The following is a 19994-nucleotide window of genomic DNA, read 5'->3' on the forward strand; positions in this document are numbered from 1 at the left end:
GCCAAACGCTGGATTATATTACATATTTTCCATTAGCCAATTCTGCTGCTGGGATCCTGGGATTTCGCCCCCTGCCCACCTGTGTTTCTGACTCCTCTCAGAGAGGGTGGAATGTCAATGACTGGGCTTTGGGATCTGTTTTCCAGAATAAAAGTAGCGTTTGCAGTGCATTATATTTCTTCCTGGTGATTTAACTGGGATGGTTGTTGGTACAGCAACGCTCTAACCACAGCCTTTTGCTTTTTAATCAACCCAGGCCTGGTCACGCGCCTTCGCTACCCTGTTTGTTCCTGGAGGCAGAAAGCCCCCATCACAGCTGGGCTGAGATACGGTGAGCAGTGCATTTAGAAATGTTATACTTTTGCCTAAAACTCATGTCCCTAAAGGTCTGGGGGCAAATCTGAATGGACGTTCCATGAACCTCAGTCTTGCCCAGACTTAGAATGGCCATTAGAACAGGTACATCTGGAGATGTGTGTACAAATAAAGCATGTATGTGTGTGAGTAAGAGAGTTTTATATATGAGACCATTTATCTTGGCCAAATCAATGTCCATTGGTTTTAGCTGAGCATTCATCGATGAAGTGCTTATTGAACCCCTACTTTGTACAGAGCACTCTACTAAAAGCTATTAGAAACGTATTAGCAAACAATGCCTGAGTGCTGCTGGCCAGCCCTGGAAAATGCTCTCTGTCGCCTCCAGGGAAATGGGTGATCCATCCCTCGGAGCTCACTTTCGTGCAGGAGATCGGCAGCGGGCAGTTCGGACTGGTGCATCTTGGCTACTGGCTCAACAAGGACAAAGTGGCCATCAAAACCATTCAGGAAGGAGCTATGTCCGAAGAGGACTTCCTAGAGGAGGCTGAAGTCATGATGTGAGTGGTCCGAACCAGGGCAGACAGAGGTGCCATGGGGAGGGTGTTCTCGGCTGTGTTCTTTAAATAGCACTCTGATGCCGTGTTGTGCCAGCTCCCTGCTCAAATCCAGCGATGGCTTTCTATGGCAAGGAGAATAAAGTCACACTCTCACCCTGGTCCCCAGGCTTGGCATGGTCTGGCCCTGCCAGCTGGTGAATCTCACCTCCTACCCATCTCTCCTCCGGTTCACAACATACCAGCCCCACAGGCCTCCACTCATCCTCATACCCTGTTGCCATCCTTCAGGTCTAGGCTCGAGTGACACGCTTTTGTGTTTTGGGGGTGGTCTTTTTCAGGAAACTAAATGTGGACCATCTCACCCCTTGCCTTTTTCCTCCAGGAAACTCTCTCACCCCAAACTGGTCCAGCTGTACGGGGTGTGCCTGGAGCAGGCCCCCATCTGCCTCGTGTTCGAGTTCATGGAGCATGGCTGCCTGTCGGATTACCTGCGCAGCCAGAGGGGGCTCTTGGCTGCAGAGACCCTGCTGGGCATGTGCCTGGACGTGTGTGAGGGCATGGCCTACCTGGAAGAGGCGTGTGTCATCCACAGAGACCTGGTAAGACGGTGTAGGGCATCCACCTTCAGGTCCAGGAGCAAGGGCCCCTGAAATGTAGAGCTACTGGGATGTATTAATCAATATCAAAGCACACACCCACTCCCCTCCCATCTCCTCCCTTCCCAACCTTACTTCCTCTACCCACTTCGGGATGTCCCAGTGGGAAAGCGTTTCATGAGGACTTTGAGTGGGGCTCTAATCGCAGCCCCACCTCTAACTTTAACCCTCTGAGATTCAGTTTACATTCTACCAAAATGCAACAAAGCCTCTCTGTGTCCTCCTGGTAAGACAAGGGACGTGGACAAGTCGTTTTTCTCAAAGTGTTAGCCCAGGATCTATGAGAATCCCACCTAGAGCTGTCCTCGGAACCTCTGGGGCTTGGGGCTCCGGAATCCTTATTTTAACACGCTCCGCCATGGGATTGTAGGCACATTAACATTTGAGGCTTCCTGGAGTCTCTTCCGATGCCACATTCTGGGATACTGATTGGGGAATAGGTACCCTTCCTACTGAGACATAGTTCCAAGGGGATTAGCAACTTGAAAACATTCTTATTTTAGTCAAATGGGCGACAGACTCTTCCCAGCAGCCCTAATGTTAACGTTTTTATCACATATGGTTGCATTAGAGCATATCATTGGTTAGACCACACATGGATTTTTCTTCTAATTAGGATCCCAGAAATGAGGATAAAAGGCCCAACTTCCTCATCCTGATAAAGCACCTCACGCATTCCTCTTTCTAGCTACCTTTCATCAGGCGTTTGTGAAGCTCAATTAACGTTTGTCGAGCTCCCCAAGGCCTCCGACAGCAGCACCTAGAAAAGCAAAGGACCTGATTATAGGAGGCGCCTTCATTATTGATTATCCACTAACAGGTTCTCTTTCCCTTCTGTTGGCCTGCCCCCTGTCCAGGCTGCCAGGAATTGCCTAGTGGGAGAAAACCAAGTCATCAAGGTGTCGGACTTTGGGATGACAAGGTAACTCGGGGACATGGTGCCGGCACAGCCTCAGGAGGGGGACTCAGGCCCCCAGAACATGCCGACATGCTCTCTCCGCTCTCTTCCTAGGTTTGTCCTTGACGATCAGTACACCAGCTCCACGGGCACCAAGTTCCCAGTGAAGTGGGCATCCCCGGAAGTCTTCTCCTTCAGCCGCTACAGCAGCAAGTCGGATGTGTGGTCATTTGGTGGGTGTTGCCTGGCCCAGACCCACGTGATCTGAGTCTGCTTGCCCTTGAACTCTGGATGGGAGGGAGTCCCACTGGTAGTCTGTGTGTAATAATGGCTCTAAAAAGCATAAATCGTATTTATTCTAGAGATCTTTGAAACTAGGGTAAAAATGAGAGTGGGAACAGGATTCTGGTGACAGCTGCTGTGAGATCCAAAGCTGGAGGAGTCAGGAGACTAGAATATGAGTTCTTTGAGGATCAGAACCAGATTTTGTCCAATATTATATTCCCTCATTTAATCCTCAATAACTACTTATTTATTCAGCAACAATTTATAGAGCATCTGCTGTATGCCTGGGCCTAATGTAGGAGGTCACAGTACAGTAACGGATAGTACAGCTCACAGTACAGGAAAGACTGCTCTTGAAGCTGAAGTTGAGGAGGAGACAGATAACAATTATGTAAACAAACTAATCCACAAAGTCAGGTAGTGATAAGTAAGTGCTATGAATAAGACAAAGTAATGGGGTGGAGAGTGACAGGGATGGAGAGAGGGTCTGTTTTAAGTACATGATCTGGGAAGGCCTCTCTGAGGAGGTAGCTCTTGGGCACCTGAATGCTGAGAGGGAGCTGTCTCCACCCGCAAGGTTTTGTCCTAATTAGCTGTAGTGTTTTAAGCAGTCCGGTTTGGGCCTTCCTGAAGTTTCTCATCAATGCCTTACAAGGTTTGCATGGAAGCAATTGTTTTCGAACCAGCATTGAGTCTCAGACCCCAATTTTCAAAAAAAAAAAATCTCACTAGAAATCCTGGCATCTTGGAATACTGAGCAGTCTTCTTTACAGATAGATTCTGAATTTCCAAAATGCCTGAGGCATTCCTAAGGATCCTTTGGAATCCTGATCCAGAGGCCTGGGCGGGGGCCAGGATCTAGCATTTGAGCCAACTTCTGGGGTGATATTTATTCAGACGTTTTGGAGATGCTGCTTTGAAAAAATCTGCCCTAAGGTTCTCTAGAATATGCTCTGAAAACACCTGGGCCGCCAGCTGTCTTCCCACTCTGTCCTCGAGGAATGTATTAGCACATGATAAAGCTGGGTGTGACATTTATACTTTGGGCAGAAGAGGAAAAGGAATTAAATCAGGTGGTCGAAAGGGACAACCTGAAGATGTCTTTGGCTTGGTCTACACCAGCCATGGGCAATCTACGGCCCGCGGGCCGGATGCGGCCCGTTTGAAATGAATAAAACTAAAAAAAAAAAAAAAAAAAACCGTACCCTTTTATGTAATGATGTTTACTGTGAATTTATATTAGTTCACACAAACACTCCATCCATGCTTTTGTTCCGGCCCTCCGGTCCAGTTTAAGAACCCATTGTGGCCCTCGAGTCAAAAAGTTTGCCCACCCCTGGACTACACAGTATTCTTAAAAATGAAATGGAGTTGATATTTTAAAACTCTCAGTATATGACGTCTTTTGGAAAATCAGAAAATGTGATAATCCTGAGCCCTCATGTGCTCTGTTTTGCTGGAGCTAAATCACAGCTGTCTTGATAAGACAGAACTTTTGCTCCCCAGTTTTCCACAGTCCTCACTAGTCCCTATTACACACCTCACCCGCTTCACTCATTTATGTCATGTGTAGACATTTGAGTTTATGTCCCCTGCAAGTTTTAGTAGTAGCATTTGAGTTAGATGTAACAGGGGGCTGAGCCTGACAATTCTTCACCACTAAGAAGGTTGGGAAATCTCTGTTCTTTAGAAATAGTACAGGCCTAATAAGCCTCAGGTGGCTTGATATTTTACTTCTTGGAGGCAGGGACTTGAATCTTAATGTCAAAGAGTCTGTGATTTCTAGATGTATGTTTGTTTGTTTGCTATTTGTGAGCTTTCTCATTAGTTGTGCTGCGCTCGCCATTTCTTATAGGTGTGCTAATGTGGGAAGTCTTCAGCGAAGGCAAAATCCCATATGAAAACCGAAGCAACTCAGAGGTGGTGGAAGACATCAGTACCGGATTTCGGTTGTACAAGCCCCGGCTGGCTTCCTCTCATATCTACCAGATCATGAATCATTGCTGGAAAGAGGTCAGTAAAGGAAGTGGGTTCCGCTGCATTACAACCTACAGCTTCAGTGTCTGCCCCCTTCCCCAGAGAAAGAGACCCTTTTAGAGGATGAGTCAGCAGGGATGAATGAAATAGATGAGCAGGAAAGTGTCTTTGAGTGTCTATTAACTAGAGAGATCTGGCAGTGACCTGAAATATCATTTGATTTGCTACATAATGTCACAAGCCATCAGCACATTGTCAGAGAGAATGAGGGAGTGAAGCGTATGTCGGTATTTCAGTTTCCTGAGGGGGGGAAAGCATTTGTGTAACATTGTAAAACCGTTGTATGTACGTAAAGTTAGTTCTATAAATTGGGGATCAGAAGTTCACGTGTGCTGAGAAAATATTAAAATGACTTAGAGTTCATTTTACTCATGCAGCAATTCAGAAAGGGAATCCAATTACTCTGCACCCTCCCAGATATCTCAGTGATCCACGTTTGGGTTACAGGCTGTGCCTTGAACCACATCAGCATGAGTCTTAGATGTCCTTGGGTGAGCTAGGAAATTGTAAATTTCAACCAAAGTTGAAAGTTGCTGAAATAGGGAGTTAATACAAATTCAGATCATTGAAGGGGAACAAGGTAGAATTAAAAAACTATAGAATACTTGGGTTTTGTCTCAGCATTTCCCTGTCTTAGTCATTAATCTTAGACAATTCTCTAAACCTGCTCTTTCTTGCTGGTAGAGAATTACATAATGCTTGATTTGTAAATTGATAGAGCTAAGTTCATAGATCTTTTATAATCAGAAACAAAGAAACAAACAAACAAGGTCACAAAACAAATCTAGTCCATTTCACAAGGGCTGAATGCTATAATCATTATGATAGATGACATTTATTTAGCACTTTTTTCTCTTCTTTAACCTGATAAACATTGTTACGAAGTTTTAGATTTACAGAAAAATTGAGCAAATAACAGAATTCCCACATACCTTTCCCCTGTGAATACCATTTTGCATTAGTGTAGTGTATTTATTATAATTAATCAACCACTATTGGTACATTATTAACTGACATCCATCATTTACATTAAGGTTCACTCTTTGTGTTGTGCAGTCTTATAGGTTTTGAAAAATCTATAATAATAAAAACATAATATGCTAATTAAACCAAATGACCTTCTGGGTGACCTTCCAGATGACCATGCTATGACATCCACTGGGGTCAGGCCAGCCAAGGCGGGTGCAGTGCAATTGGTCAGGGGCCCGGCCATCGCCCCATGATTGCCCTGCAGAGGGAGGCCCAGGCTACCGACCAGCAGTCTGCAGTGTGTCGGTGGCCTCCCTCTGCGAGGGAAGCCCGGGTCCTGGGTGCCAGAGGGGAGCTGGTGCTGGCAGCCGGGGGAAGGAAGGTCTACTCTTGCATGGATTTTGTGCATCGGGCCTCTAGTGTATAATATGTTTCTACCATTATAGTATCATACAGAACAGCTTCACTGCCCTGAAATCCACCATGCTTCACCTTTATTTATCTTTTCTCCCCTTCTCCCTGAATCCCTATCATCTATTGATCTTTTTATTATCCAAGTTTTGCCTTTTTTTAGAATGTCATCTAGTTGGAATCATACAGTGTATAGCCTTTCCATATTGAATTCTTTTACTTAACAATATGCATTTAAGTTTCTTCCATGTCTTTTTGTGGCTTGTCCACTCATTTATTTTTATCACTGAATACTATTCCATTGTATGGATAGTCCACAGTTTGTTTACCCATCCACCTACTGAAGGACACCTCGATTGCTTCCAGTTTTTGGCAACCATGAATAGAGAGAGCTGTTATAAACATTTGTGTGTAGGATTATGTATGGACATAAGTGTCAGCTCAATTGGGTAAATATCTAGAACTGTGATTACTGGATCTTTACGATAACAACATCATGTGTAGCTTTGTGAGAATCTGCCAGACTGTCTTCCAACGTGGCTGTACCATTCTGCATTCTCACCAGCAGTGAGCACTCCTGTTGCTCCACCTCCTCACCAGCATTTGGGATTGTCAGTGTTCGTGTTGTGGATTTTAGCCATTCTAATAGGTGTATAGTGGTATCTCTAAAACAAGTGGTATCTTGTTTTAATTTGCAATTTCCTAATGACATATGATGTTGAGCATCTTTTCATACTCACTTGCTATTTGTATATCTTCTTTAACGAGGTGTCTGTTTAGATCTTTTGCCCATTTTATTTTTTTATTTTTTATTTTTTAAATATATTTTATTGATTTTTTTACAGAGAGGAAGGGAGAGGGATAGAGAGTTAGAAACATTGATGAGAGAGAAACATCGACCAGCTGCCTCCTTCACACTCCCTACTGGGGATGTGCCCACAACCAAGGTACATGCCCTTGACCGGAATCGAACCTGGGACCCTTCAGTCCGCAGGCCAATGCTCTATCCACTGAGCCAAACCGGTCAGGGCAATCTTTTGCCTATTTTAAAATCAGGTAATTTGTTTCTTGTTTTTAAGTTTTTGGTTTTTTTGAAGCTATTACTTTTTTATTATTTTTTAAATTCTTTATTGTTGAAAGAATTACATATGTCTCCTTTTCCCCCCATTGACCTCTCCCAGCCCACCTCCCAGCACAGGCCCTCACCTCCCACCCCCACCCCCCATTGTCTGTGTCCATTGGTTATGATTATATGCATGCATACAAGGCTTTTAAGTTTTAAGAGGTCTTTGTATATTTCAGATATAAGTCCTTTATCAGATGTGTGTTTTGAAAATATTGTCTCTCAGCCTATGGCGTGTCTTCTCATTCTCCTAACAGTGTCTTTTACAGAGTGGAAGTTTTTAAATTATAACAAAGTTCAACATCAATTTTTTCCCCCTTTATGAATCACGCTTTTGGTGTTGTAGCTAAAAAGTCATTGCCAAACCCAAGGTCACCCTATGTTATCTTCTAGAATTTTTATAAATTTTACAGTTAAGTTTATGATCCTTTTGAGTTAATTTATTTTTTTAATATATTTTTATTGATTTCAGAGAGGAAGGGAGAGGGAGAGAAAGATAGAAATATCAATGATGAGAGAGAGTCATTGCTCAGCTGCCTCCTGCACATCCCACACTGGGGATTAAGCCCACAACCCAGGCATGTGCCCTGACCAGGAATCGAACCTCGACCTCCTGATTCACAGGTTGATGCTCAAACACTGAGACACACCCGCTGAGCTTGAGTTAATTTTTGTTAAGGATATATGTATGTGTCTAAAATCATTGTATCGAATATGGATGTCTAATTGGTCTGGCACCATTTTAAAAGCATATTTTAAAATCAGCAGAGGGTATTGCTGGCGAAGTCTAGTTAGCTTTTGGAATTAGCTATGGCACACAAGTACAAGGAACTCACAGAGTTCTTTTCTCCCTTCTCTAGAAACCTGAAGACCGGCCACCCTTCTCCAGACTCTTCAGTCAACTGGGTGAAATTGCAGAATTGGGACTTTAGCAGAGACTCAGCTGCAGATCCTGAGCCAAAAGAAGTCCTCCCTCCACAGAGCATTAAAAGCTGCCACCAGCCCAGGACTCCCCAGGGGCAGCTGGCCTCTGGTGCCAGTCCCTGAGCTGCCAGGGAGGCAGCACCTTGACAGAGGCTGGCACTCCGCCACCAGCAGGAGCCTCAGCCAATGAACTGGGAGCCAGGCCAGGCAGCGGCCATGTCTCCACCCTCCCTCCAGCCTCTTATCTCGGGTGGTGCACAAACCTCAATCTGACAGCTTTCAGGCAACCTTTCTTGCACTTTTTCTTAGAGAAAGAGAGTGGGTAGGACCCTGGATTGTTGTTTTATTATTATTATTTTAAGCATGGATCTAAGGTTAGTGGCCAGGGACTTTTTATTTGACTTGACAACACAAAATCCCAGGGATGGGGCAAGAGGAAGAGCAGCATGACTCCTGATCAAGGAGAACTGTGAGTTAATTCAGGTCAGAAAGACGGAGCTCCTCGCACGATGCTGTCAGCCACAGCTTCCTGCCAACGTGGGGGGAGGAGCAGCTGCTCACATCAGAGGCCGGATATTCTGAGAAGCAGCTATGTGAGGTTTTACTCGGAGCACACCGCCACCTTTCTCCTTGAAGGCAGCCTTATGGATTTGGGTGGACAATTCTGATCCACGGTTGGAGCATTGGGTATCTGGTGACTGCGCAGAAAGAGGGCATCTGATGGTAGGGAACCCGCTGAGAAAGACCTTATATTGTTACCACACCAAATGTTCACCTTTAGTACCGGGCCAGGCAGGTGACTATGCCTCCCTCCCCTCTGCACAGAACGCCCGCAGGCATCCTAGGAGGAAATGGCTGCTTCTGAACACAGACTCTGAGGACTCTGTCACCTGCCACCCCGCCTCCAGGAGTCAGGCCCCTGTCTGCACGCTTCCATCAACAACAGAGGGCAGCCTTGCGTTGTGCAGCATGGCCTTGCAGAGAAATAGAAGCCTGTTTAAGCCCTAGAAATTCACAGCTTTACAGTTGAGACTTGAAGTATCCCAAAGTTCTGGGAGAGGAACAAGGGGTCTGTTCTTTCCCAAACCATATGGATGTAAACTGAGTCAGGCACTAAGTGGGGTGCTCCTGTAGCAATGGCCACTGTGGATTGAGCACCTAAATAGGCAAAGTGAAAATGTACTGAGCTATAAGCTTTCTCTGCAATTCACCCTGAATTCACCCCAATCTCGTGCGATATTATTATTATTCCCATTCTACAGACAGTAAAACTGAGGCTTTAAAAAGCCAGGAAACCTGCCAGAAGCAACAGAGCTAGGAAATATAAAGGCCAGGATTCTAGCCCACATCTGTCTGACTCCAACGCACAGTTTCTTTATTCCTGTTCAATACTGTCTTTTACAGAGGATGAAAGGGATTGCAGAGGAGACAAATACAGCAGAGGGGAAAGACAGAGAAAGCCAATGAAGACATAAGCAAAGCACCACCAGAAAAAAGGTTGCTCCTGTGGTTGGCACTATAGCCCTCCCACTCGGAATAGGATCTTCTCTTTCCTCATCTGTAGCCTCCCTTTCGTCAAAGTTAATGAGTTTGGACTTACTCAATTAACCCTTTGATTCACGCAACCCACCAGAGCCATGTTGCATGCAGCCATTTATAGGTGAGCTTCAAAGCAGCTTAGAAAGACTCTCCTGCAGAAGTGTAGAGGCTCTTTAATTATTCCAGTGTTGAGCTGGCTGCGGTCTTCTGGGACACTTTGTGGGGAAAGGTATTCCTTGATGTAAGAGAGTGCAATTTTCCTCCAGTGTTTAGACAAAACTCTTGGCATGATTGTTGGATGGTGTTGCAATCAGCTCTTTCTAACCCATGTGACATTTTGACTGGCTGGAGATTCAGATGTTAACTATCATGATTGTGAAACTGGGAGCCCCAAGATAAACGCTGTCATTCATAAGATGATCTTACTCAAGTTATCCAGAATCACCCCTGTGTACTTGTTTGTACATTTTCTTTGGGAAACCTTCATTAGAGAGGATTTCTCATCCAGCCTAGAAGGAAAACGTCAGAGGTGACAGATTTCTGTGGTCTGGTTTAGAAAACTCCCCCTTGCATGGTATTATCTTGTCCAGGCTCAGAGTCATTGGGGCCTTAACCGAAGGTGTGCAGAGAGTTCACCTCCCACTGCCCTATCCTGCAAAATGGGCTTCCGGCCTGTTTTTATTTTTAGTTTTCTAACATTTTGAAAATGGTGCCATGTGTTCCCTAGAATGCCCTCATACAAGGTTTGGGTTCTGGGTGCATTTTGCCTTGTCTATCTTTGGAGACTATGTATTTATATATGCATAGGTTGGATATTTATTAGTGTACAGTTGTTGCTAGTGTTCACAGTAAAAATATTACCAGTATCTCTTACCCGTCATAAAGCACACAGAGTTAAAGGTGGAGTCCAGCAAATAAAGCTGTCATTTTAATAACTAGAGTGTGTATGGCCTGGGTTTCATATTTGTCCAAATGTCAAAAAGTCACAGATTCTCCTTAAATAAACATGGTTAAATGATTTCACGTTCCACAGACAAGTAAAAACTATATGTCAGTCAACATTTGTTCAACAGGTAAATATCAAATGCTTCCTATGTTCCTATGACATGCTGTGCTGAGAGCTGCAGAAAAAGGCACAGTCTTTACCTTTAAGAATGGTAGGTGGGTGGCGGGGGAAGGGGGTCCTAATATATGGTGACAGGAGAAGATTTGACTTTGAGTGGTGGTCACATCGTGCAATATACAGAGTTTGTAACATAGAAACCCACACCTGAAACCTATATGTTCATGTTGATCAATGTCACCCCAATAAATTTAATTTAAAAAAAGAAATGGCATGTATGTTTGGGAAGGCAGACATATAAACAAATAAGATTATGTATAATACTAGAGGCCCAGTGCACGAATTCGTGCATGGGTGGGGTCCGGCCGGCTTGGGCCCAATTGGGGAGGATTGGGGCCAGGCCTGTTGGGAGGAGGAGATGGCGAGAGGTTGGCCAGCCGGCCCACCCCATCAGGACGATTAGGGGGAGGGGCCTCAAGCGATTGGCTGGCAGGCCCTGCCCCCAATTGGGGTGGGAGGGGCCAATCGGGTCAGTGGCCAGGGGAGGGGTTGTGGGAGGTTGGACTGCCAACCCCACCCTGGATTGGTGTCTGTGGAGGTGATCAGGGGCAGAGCTGGCTGGGGGAGGGGCCATGGGCCAATCGAGGGTGGGGCTGGCCAGGGGGAGGGGCTGCAGGAGGTTGGCTGGACAGCCTTGCCCCCAGATCAGGCCTGTTCGCGGTCATTCTGGTCGTTACAGCGTTCCGGTGCCTGGTTTTTTATATAGACAGATAGCATTAGAGCAACAACAAAAATATGGTCAAAGAAGAGAAGAGTTCAGAAAACTGGTGGAATCTAACACTTTTAATAGAGGACGGCGATGTCACCTGCTGCTTTAGTGTGGTCCCTGGACCAGAAAGAGCAGCACGACCAGCTTGTGAGGAATGCATATTCTCCGGCTTCACCCAGAGACCTGCTGAATGAGAATCATCATTTTAACAAGATCCACAGGAGATTCTATGCACATGAGTTTGGGAAGCACTGCCATAGGAGATATAATGTCTGACTCAGTTTTGAAGATGAATTATGGTTTTTTTAAGACAAGCAACTGGGGGGAAAAAATAAAAATAAATAAATAAATAAAGTTAAAAAAAAAAAAGATAAGCAGTTGGGCAGAAATAAGAGAAATACTTTCCAGATAGAGAGATAGAGGAAACAGAATGTATTGGGAAGCTATTATCAATTCACCATTGGTGTGTGCACGCACGCGCGTGTGTGTGTGTGTGGTCTGGGCAAGGGTGAGGATGATAGAAAGGGTAGGCAAATTGAAACCGAGGCTATAAATCTAGGCAAGGACCATGTTACAAAAGACAAAAAAAAAAAAAATTGGAACTCTACCTATAGATACAAAAGTTATCATTGAGCAAGGAGAGAAAGCCAAAAAAATTTATATGTGTTTTTATTGATTTTTTTTTTTAGAGATCAAGGAAAGGGGAGAGAGAGAAACATCAATTGGCTGCCTCCTGCATGCACACACCCTGTCAGGGGACTGAACCCACAACCTGGGCATGCGCCGTGACCTGGAAATGAACCGTCAACCTTTTGGTGCATGGGACAAGATTCAGCCAACTGAGCCACATTCGCCAGGACAAGAAGGCCAAATTTGTGTTTAAAAATGTATTCTGGCAGCAGCATATCGAGGGGATTTGAGAGAGGCAACCTGGTGGAAGAGAAACCAATTTGGAGATGATTTGTGTCTTGCTCCCAATATCAGATTATTGTTCAGACTCATTCACTGTCGTCTGCTCTGTGGGCGACATGTGGAAATTATAATTCAGCCTGCAGTCACAGTTGGACAGAAATAGATGATCTTCCCCTCCCTCTTAAAATCTCAGGGATATGAAAGCCAGGCTATTATATTTTGGGATATGAAAGCCAGGTTATTATATTTTGGGGTATGAAAGCCAGGTTATTATATTTTGGGTGAGTTGAGCGCTCCCTGTACCTTTCAGTTCACCAAATGCCGATGTCCATTTCCCTGCAGGAACTAGTGCAGGCTCCAGAGGACCTCTAGGCACAGAAGAGAAAGCCTGTGGCTTCACGCCATCCTTCACGGGACTCCCCTCTGGCCTGGCTCCCGCTGGCAAGTGATCCAGACAGGAAACTTCTAAAGGGGGTAGGTGAACAGACTGCTTCTCGGAGCACTTATCCTGAAGACCCTGCTCTTTCCAGAATCTTCCAAAGCTCTGAGGTCCACCACTCTGAAGAGGCAGAATACACTCCGCCCAGCAAGATGGGCAGTGCACACTCACTGTGAGAGGGTATGCATGGGCAGAGTGAGCTGTGGATTCCCTTGTCAGGGGCTCAAGAAGGCGTTCTGATGATCAGGAAGACAGGGTTGGAGTTGAAGCTGCATTTTCACAGAAAGCACATATTTTCAATTAGAGTCTACGTTTATTTGCAGGGGCTTTGAGGGAAGTGCACTGTAGCCTGCTCCCCAGAGCCACCCCTTGGTGGCAGCACTGTGTGTGCATGTGTGTGCATGTGCATGTATGTGCCTGTGCGTGTGCGTGTGTATGTGTCTTCAATGACTTTGAGGTTCTCTCCAAGTCGTGGTATGTAGTTGGCTTGGGAAATAACAGAAGCATACGCATACTGCTAGAAGGACCTATAGAGATCCTTCATTTATTTCATAAGTAGTTACCATTCACTTGCTATTGCCTAGCACTGTGGTAGGTGCCTAAGATGAATAAGATGTCAGCGATCAAACACATCACACTCACAGTAAGCTCATCCAAGCAGGGCTGATTTACAAAAGGACAATTTAAAAATGGTGTGGGTCAGGTTTGGGAGAACCATGGGAAGTGGTACAGAGGAAATAACAGCCACGGAGCAGTCACCACACCGAGGCCTGGAGAGCAGGAGGGGAGTGGTCATATGAATGTGGAAGCAGAGGGCCCGTGGGAGAAGGCTGCCTTCAGAGAAGAGGACCTTTAGTCGGGACAGAGGAAGCCCCAAGCAGCATCCCAAGGAGGAAGCCAGAAGAACAAATATGCTGACCCTGCTCTCCTCCCTTCACCCCATCAACTGCTGAGGCTTCTTGTTAACCAAACCAATGGAGGCCAGAGGGCAAGGAAACCCGAGTAGGGCAGTCCACAGAGGTCAGTCTCCAGGGGAGACAGCAGGTGAGGAGAGTGGAGTGGTCTGGAGGAGTGAGACACACCAACCTGTCTGTTTCCAGATTATATACTCCCAACCATTCTGTGGGGTTGACTGTAGGGCCACCTATGCTAGCCTGAGCACACAGCAGCACCGACTCCATTTTACCTCAGCTATGTTTTTACATTCTAAACCCATTTGGAATATGCTCAGATCCTCCTTATCAGTTCTTATCCAAAATTGCTATAAATAGTATGTGTTTAAATAAAGATGAAATGGGGGGGAAAAGATCAAATGTTCTTTGCTATAAGTTATATGTAAAAGAGCTGACCTTCAAGGGAGGCCAATTCTCTGGAAATTGTGGGAAATGAACAAAGTGAAGGAAGACAGCAGAGAAGGGAGGGAATGCATTTCCAAATGGCCCAGGATGGAGCTGCAATGTTTCAACAGCTAAACATCCTCAATATTCTACATAATAAAGCCCTAATATGCAAATTGACCAAACAGCAGAACGACTATGATGCACACCGACCACCAGGGGACAGACACTCAATGCAAAAGCTGCCCCCTGGTGGTCAGTGTACAGGGGGACCTCCGCTCAGCCAAAGACGGGCTCACGGCTGGTGAGTGCAGAGGTGGTGGCAGGAGCCTCTCCTGCCTCCACTGCAGGCAGGTGGTAAGGAGCAAGGGGAGCAACAGACTGCGAGAGGGATGTCTGACTGCCAGCTTAGGCCCGATTCCAAACCGCCCCCCCCTCCGGGGATATCCCCTCGGCCTGATCCCCCAGGCAGGCAGACATCCCCCAAGGGGTCCTGGACTGCGAGAGGGCATAGACTGGGCTGAGGGACCCCGCCCCCCCATCCAGTGCATGAATTTTGTGCACCGGGCCTCTAGTCTCATCTATAAAGAAACGGACTCACAGATGCAGAGAACAGACTGAGGTTGCCAGAGGGGAGGGAAGTAGGGGGCTGGGCGAAAAAGGTGAAGGGATTAAGAAGTACAAGTTGGTAGTTACAGAACAGTCATGGAGATGTAAAAGTACAGCATAAGGAATATAGTCAACAACTTGTATGGTGCCAGGGGGATCACTTTGCAAAGTACCTGATTGTCTAACCATGATGCCATATACCTGAAACTAAGACAAAATAATATGAATGTCAACTGTAATTGAAAAATAAAAATTTTAAAAATCAATTTAATGGGTAAAAACAATACCTTAAAAATATTTCATCTATAAAATAATAGGGTGACTTCTAAGGATTTTGTGAAGATGAAATGAGCCCACCCGTGTGCAATACTTAGCATAGAGGCTGGGCCCAAGTGAACATCCAATAAATTTCAGTTCTAAATATATTCTTTAACAACTCTTTTCAGATTCAATGAAGAAAATGGCCCTGACCGCTTTGGCTCAGTGAATAGAGCATCGGCCTGTGGACTGAAGGGTCCCAGGTTCGATTCCGGTCAAGGGCATGTACCTTGGTTGCGGGCACATCCCCAGTGGGAGATGTGCAGGAGGCAGCTGATCGCTGTTTCTCTCTCATCAATGTTTCTAACTCTCTATCCCTCTTTCTTCCTCTCTGTAATTAATCAATGGAATATATCGGGGGGGGGGGGGGGAGAAAGAAAATGGACAATCCGGTTTCCTATGAAAAGACCAGGGTCTGGATCTTGCTGGTCTTGAGCAACGCTGCCCCTTTCTGGGCCCCAGTTCTTTCATTTGTAAAATGAGGCAACTTTGAGCAAGTGGTCCGGTTTGATCTAATGGATGATGTAAATTGTGTAACTGACCATTAGCCTTGTCTTTTCCTGATAACTACACGAATGTTAACTACATGGACCAGATGTGTGTGCCTTCTGTGGCAATATAGAGATTTTTTTGGTATAACTCACATTTTCTCTCCATTGCAAACCTTTTTCCATCTTCCTTTTAAAATGCATTACTCATTTAAAGCATTTAAAAATAATGCATCTCTCTAATTTGCATTAACTATGGTTTTGGAATAAAGTGGCATATTAATGAATACATGGATTCCATTGGGGAGGGACAATGAGGCTGTAGATAATTTTGGTTAAAAGCGTGAATTTGGGTTTCACTACCTGGGAAAGTTATTTAATCTGCCTTAGTTTCTTCTATCATAAACTGGGGCTAATAATTATATTTATAGGATAATTGTAAATATTATATGAAGATGCACTTGATAAATGTTAGCCATTATTATTAATATCAGTACTTTTTATTTCTCCTTCCAGAACCAATTCGTACGCCCATTACATATACACCACTATTGGTTTCTATGAAGCAGAATCTGTCAAAGGATTTTATTTATTTATTTTTAATATGTTTTTATTGATTTAAGAGAGAGGAAGTGAGAGGGAGAGAGAGAAACATCAATGATGAGAGAGAATCATTGATCAGCTGCCTCTGCACTTCCCCTACTAGAGACATGCGCTCTGACCGGGAATCGAATCGTGACCTCCTGGTTCATGGGTCAATGCTCAACCACTGAGCCACACCAGCCAGGCCTGCCAAAGAATTTTGAATGGAGACCTAGATGTCCTAAGTAATGAGGCTTTTCTAAAAACAAGGCAACATTGCCACACACAGAGACACAATGCGTGGGACACAGTTTTGCCAGTGGTGCAGCAATTCTCGCCTGACAGCCATGGTCCTCTCATTGCTGATGTTGCTGACCGGTTGGGCATGGAGGAAATCTGAAGGCAGTAGATATATGGCGACACATTTCACTGACAACATGTAAACTAAGATTTCATTTTTGATTATTCATTCAACCCACTTTTACTGACCTCCTATGAGTACTAGTCTCTGAGGATGCAGTGGGGAGCAAGATGGACACATCCCTTCTCTTAGGTTTTATGTTCTACTGGTGGGAGGCAGGCAGGTATGTCAATAATTACAATGCAGCATAACAAGGGGTATGATAGAGGAAGCCCAGGGAGCTATAGACAGCTGATCTTAACCTACCCCCAGACACGGAGGGAAACTGGAGGAAGCGACATCTAAGTGGATACCAGAAGGATAAGTAGAAGCTGGGCAGCAAAGAGGGGTAAAGTATAGAAAGGGGAGGGAAAGGAGGAGATCGTTCTCAGCAAAAAAAAAAAAAAGCCCAGCTTGTACAAAGGCCACAAGAGAGAGCACAGTAAATTTGGGGAACTAAGAGATTCCTTTCAGCTGAAGCAGAGCAAGCTTGTCCACAGGAGAGGTACATGCCAGGTCATGAAGACACCATAGGTCACGGTAAGGAGTTTGGGCCCCATCCTGAGAGCGTGGGGAGCCAGTGAAGTGCTCTAAGCATGGCCAAGGCGTGTCCTTTGTTTTAACTCAAAAGACTTTCCACATTCAGAGGGACTTTGGAGTGTATCCAACTTCTTCACTCTATAGACGGAGGCACAGGGCGGTGGAGTGAGTTGCCTAAGAACGCTCAATTGCAAAACTAGGACCAAAAGGCAAGGCTCTGAACTGCCTGCATAGTGGCGACAAGAAGACCATACTGCTTCCCTTCTAAGCGAATAGCATGCGGGAGTCAGAAAATCATTTTTGCCTCAGATCTCACCAAACATACATGTAATAGTCTCTTCTGTTTTTAAGCAACTTGTTCCTAAAAGGTGAAAAGACAGGGAAGGAACCTCAGGGAGAAATACGTCTTCTGGAAGCCAACACCATTCACAACAGTATTTTCTTCAGAATGAAATCCATTCTCTCATTGTCACATATTTGTAATCACTGACACTTAAAATCCCAAGGATCACAGTGGAAAATGAAAAAAAAATTTTTTTTTTTTTTTAAAGAGAGAAACCTCAGTTCTGTTTTCAAAGCCATCCTTCACAAACACGCCCAGAGTTTTCTCACATGGCATCAGGAGCAGAAATGCATGAGTGCATATATGTATATATACACCACCCTTTCTAAAAATAGCCATTTAAATTAGAGTGATGTAACATCAAACCACAGAGGATCATGACTTCTGAGGGCTTGGGGACTGGTGTGAGATCGGTGAGGACAAAGACTGCCCAGCCCTTGAGTAACATGGCTCCTTTATAAATAGCCCTGGATAGGAAGAGGGAGTGATTAACTATACACTTGAGGGCCCTAGGCAAACATTTCCCAATGGTTCCCTTAAAACAGGACGTTATCCCTTAAATCTATACACATCTCAAATTGCCTCAAATGCTTTGGAATTATTGACCCTGTGAGGTAGGTATGGCTCCTGATAGCCATGGTGTCATCTCAGGAGCAGGTAGTGAAATGACTTACTCCAAGGTTAGGATTGGGTGCTGTCGGCGGAGAGCCCTAAGTGGCCGATTAAGCCACGAAGAAGGTGCCTGTGCTCTCGGTTCCTTCCTGGGCTTTGCCAGGAATTACTTCATGTCACCATATCTTGTCCTTTTTGTCCATTAAGCAATTCTTCCTGAATGAGCTTGAGGCAAGTCCTGCTTAAGAGATGGCAGCCTCGGGGATTCAGGTCTAAGGAACTGAAAAGAAGGCCCCTCTCCCCAACCCCAAGGTGTTTTTCCTGTCCCTTCGCCCTGTCCCCTCCTTCACAGAACTTCTTCGGGCTGTAACTGGACAAGCGCTAGGTTCATGTACATCTGTCTCTCCTGGGAGATCAGTTCCAAAAGGGCAGGGACCCCGTCGTTTGTACACATACCCAGCTCCTGGCACGGTGCTTGGAACAAAACAGGTGCTCACTGCCTATTAGGTGGACAAATGAGCGCTTGGGGAAAATGTGAGATCCACGAGATCGCGTGGAGCCCAAAGCTTCTGCCCTCCCGCTGCTGCAGGTGTGGGTCCAGGCGCGCGGGGCCTGGGGACAAGTGCTCCCTCTCTTCTCCTTCCCCAGAGCAGGGTGGTGGCCGGAGGTAGCCGGGGCGGGAGGCCCGGGTGCAGGTCTGGGATACGCCGGCCGGCAGCGGAGAGGGGCGCACCCCGAGCCCCTCGCCGCAGCCATTTCCTGCTCTTTGTGTGACAGCCGCGCCGGCGAGGGGCCGGCACCGGAGGCGGGGGCGGAGCCGCGCGGGAGGAGGGGCGGGGCCGAGGGCGGGGCCGCGCGCGCAGCCGGCGGACCCGGGCCCGCAGAGCATCCTGCGCCCCGGCGCGGGGCCCCGCGGTATCCTCGGGCGGCGCCTCCGGACCTGCCGCACACCCAGGTAAGCGGCGTCCGCAGGCCCTGGGGCCGGCGCGGGGACAGGGATGCGGCTGGAGACGGCGACGTGGCCGGGAGGATGCGCGAGGGGTTGGCGCCCCTTCTCCCAGCCTGCGGGGGGCGCTCGGCGCGGCGCCCCTGCTAGCGCGGCCTGAGGGCCCCCGGAAGCCCTGGAGGCTGGGCCCCAGACTCTGCGGGGGCCCCCGTTCCCCTCCGGCCTACCCTGGGCCCCGCGGCGAGGACACTCTGCGGAGAGGCGCGGGCACACGGAGGGGCTGGGGCGCGGCGGCGGCGGCAGCAGCAGCAGCAGGTGCGCGGCCTGGACCCGAGCTGCTGCCGGTGAGGAAGCGACGCCGATCCGAACACCGGAGACACCTGCAGCGGCCGCGGTCCGGGCGACGGCAGCAGCCCTGCGCGCCCAGGTGCTGCGGAGCTCCAGCCTCTGTCTCTGCCGCCGCGGCCACCCTCACCTCCCTCAGGGCTGGGGGAGCCGCCTGGGCCCGCCTGGCCGTGGCCTTGGGCACCCTGCGCCCCGCTGTGAACCTGAGATGGGTGGGGCGAGGGGGCGTAGCGGCGCTTTGTGGGGGGCGGGGGGCATTAATGAGGGAGGAGGCGCGTCTGACCCGCTTTGAAGCTTCCAGGCCTCCACGGGCAGCGCGCTCTCTCCTCCCGGCTAGCTGGGGCGGGGGAGGAGGGGGGAGGGGTGGAGTGGGTGACTCCTGGGGAGGAGGTTGGGTTGTCTCGAGCTCTGAAGAATCAGGAAGACGCCCACCTGTGTGTTGGTTTCAGCTTTTCAGGACAGCCGGCCCCCTGGATGGTACACACCACCTATGTGAAAAGCAAGAGAAAGGGGCGCCCTCTGTTTGGGGGTGGGGACAGGAAGAGTAGGACTCTCTGTACAGAGAACCCGGCAG

General features: G+C 47.1%; 2 protein-coding genes across 2 annotated transcripts in view; both read left to right on the plus strand.

The window, feature by feature from the left end:
• The window catches only part of ITK (IL2 inducible T cell kinase), a 51790-nt gene extending 40752 nt beyond the window's left edge, over nt 1–11038 (plus strand). Inside the window, exons 11-17 of the mRNA XM_081092181.1 lie at nt 257–331; nt 704–875; nt 1258–1474; nt 2389–2453; nt 2544–2662; nt 4570–4727; nt 8115–11038. Of these exons, the coding sequence (XP_080948307.1) occupies nt 257–331; nt 704–875; nt 1258–1474; nt 2389–2453; nt 2544–2662; nt 4570–4727; nt 8115–8186 (878 nt within the window). The 3' untranslated portion in view covers nt 8187–11038. The remainder of the gene's footprint in view (nt 1–256; nt 332–703; nt 876–1257; nt 1475–2388; nt 2454–2543; nt 2663–4569; nt 4728–8114) is intronic.
• A 7934-nt stretch (nt 11039–18972) lies between these two features.
• Nucleotides 18973–19994, plus strand: part of CYFIP2 (cytoplasmic FMR1 interacting protein 2) — a 107047-nt gene continuing 106025 nt past the window's right edge. Inside the window, exon 1 of the mRNA XM_081092182.1 lies at nt 18973–19084. The gene's annotated coding sequence lies outside the window, so the exon portion shown is untranslated. The remainder of the gene's footprint in view (nt 19085–19994) is intronic.

The sequence above is a fragment of the Myotis nattereri genome, assembly GCF_964212035.1.
Source record: "Myotis nattereri genome assembly, chromosome: 5".
Taxonomy (NCBI): domain Eukaryota; kingdom Metazoa; phylum Chordata; class Mammalia; order Chiroptera; family Vespertilionidae; genus Myotis; species Myotis nattereri.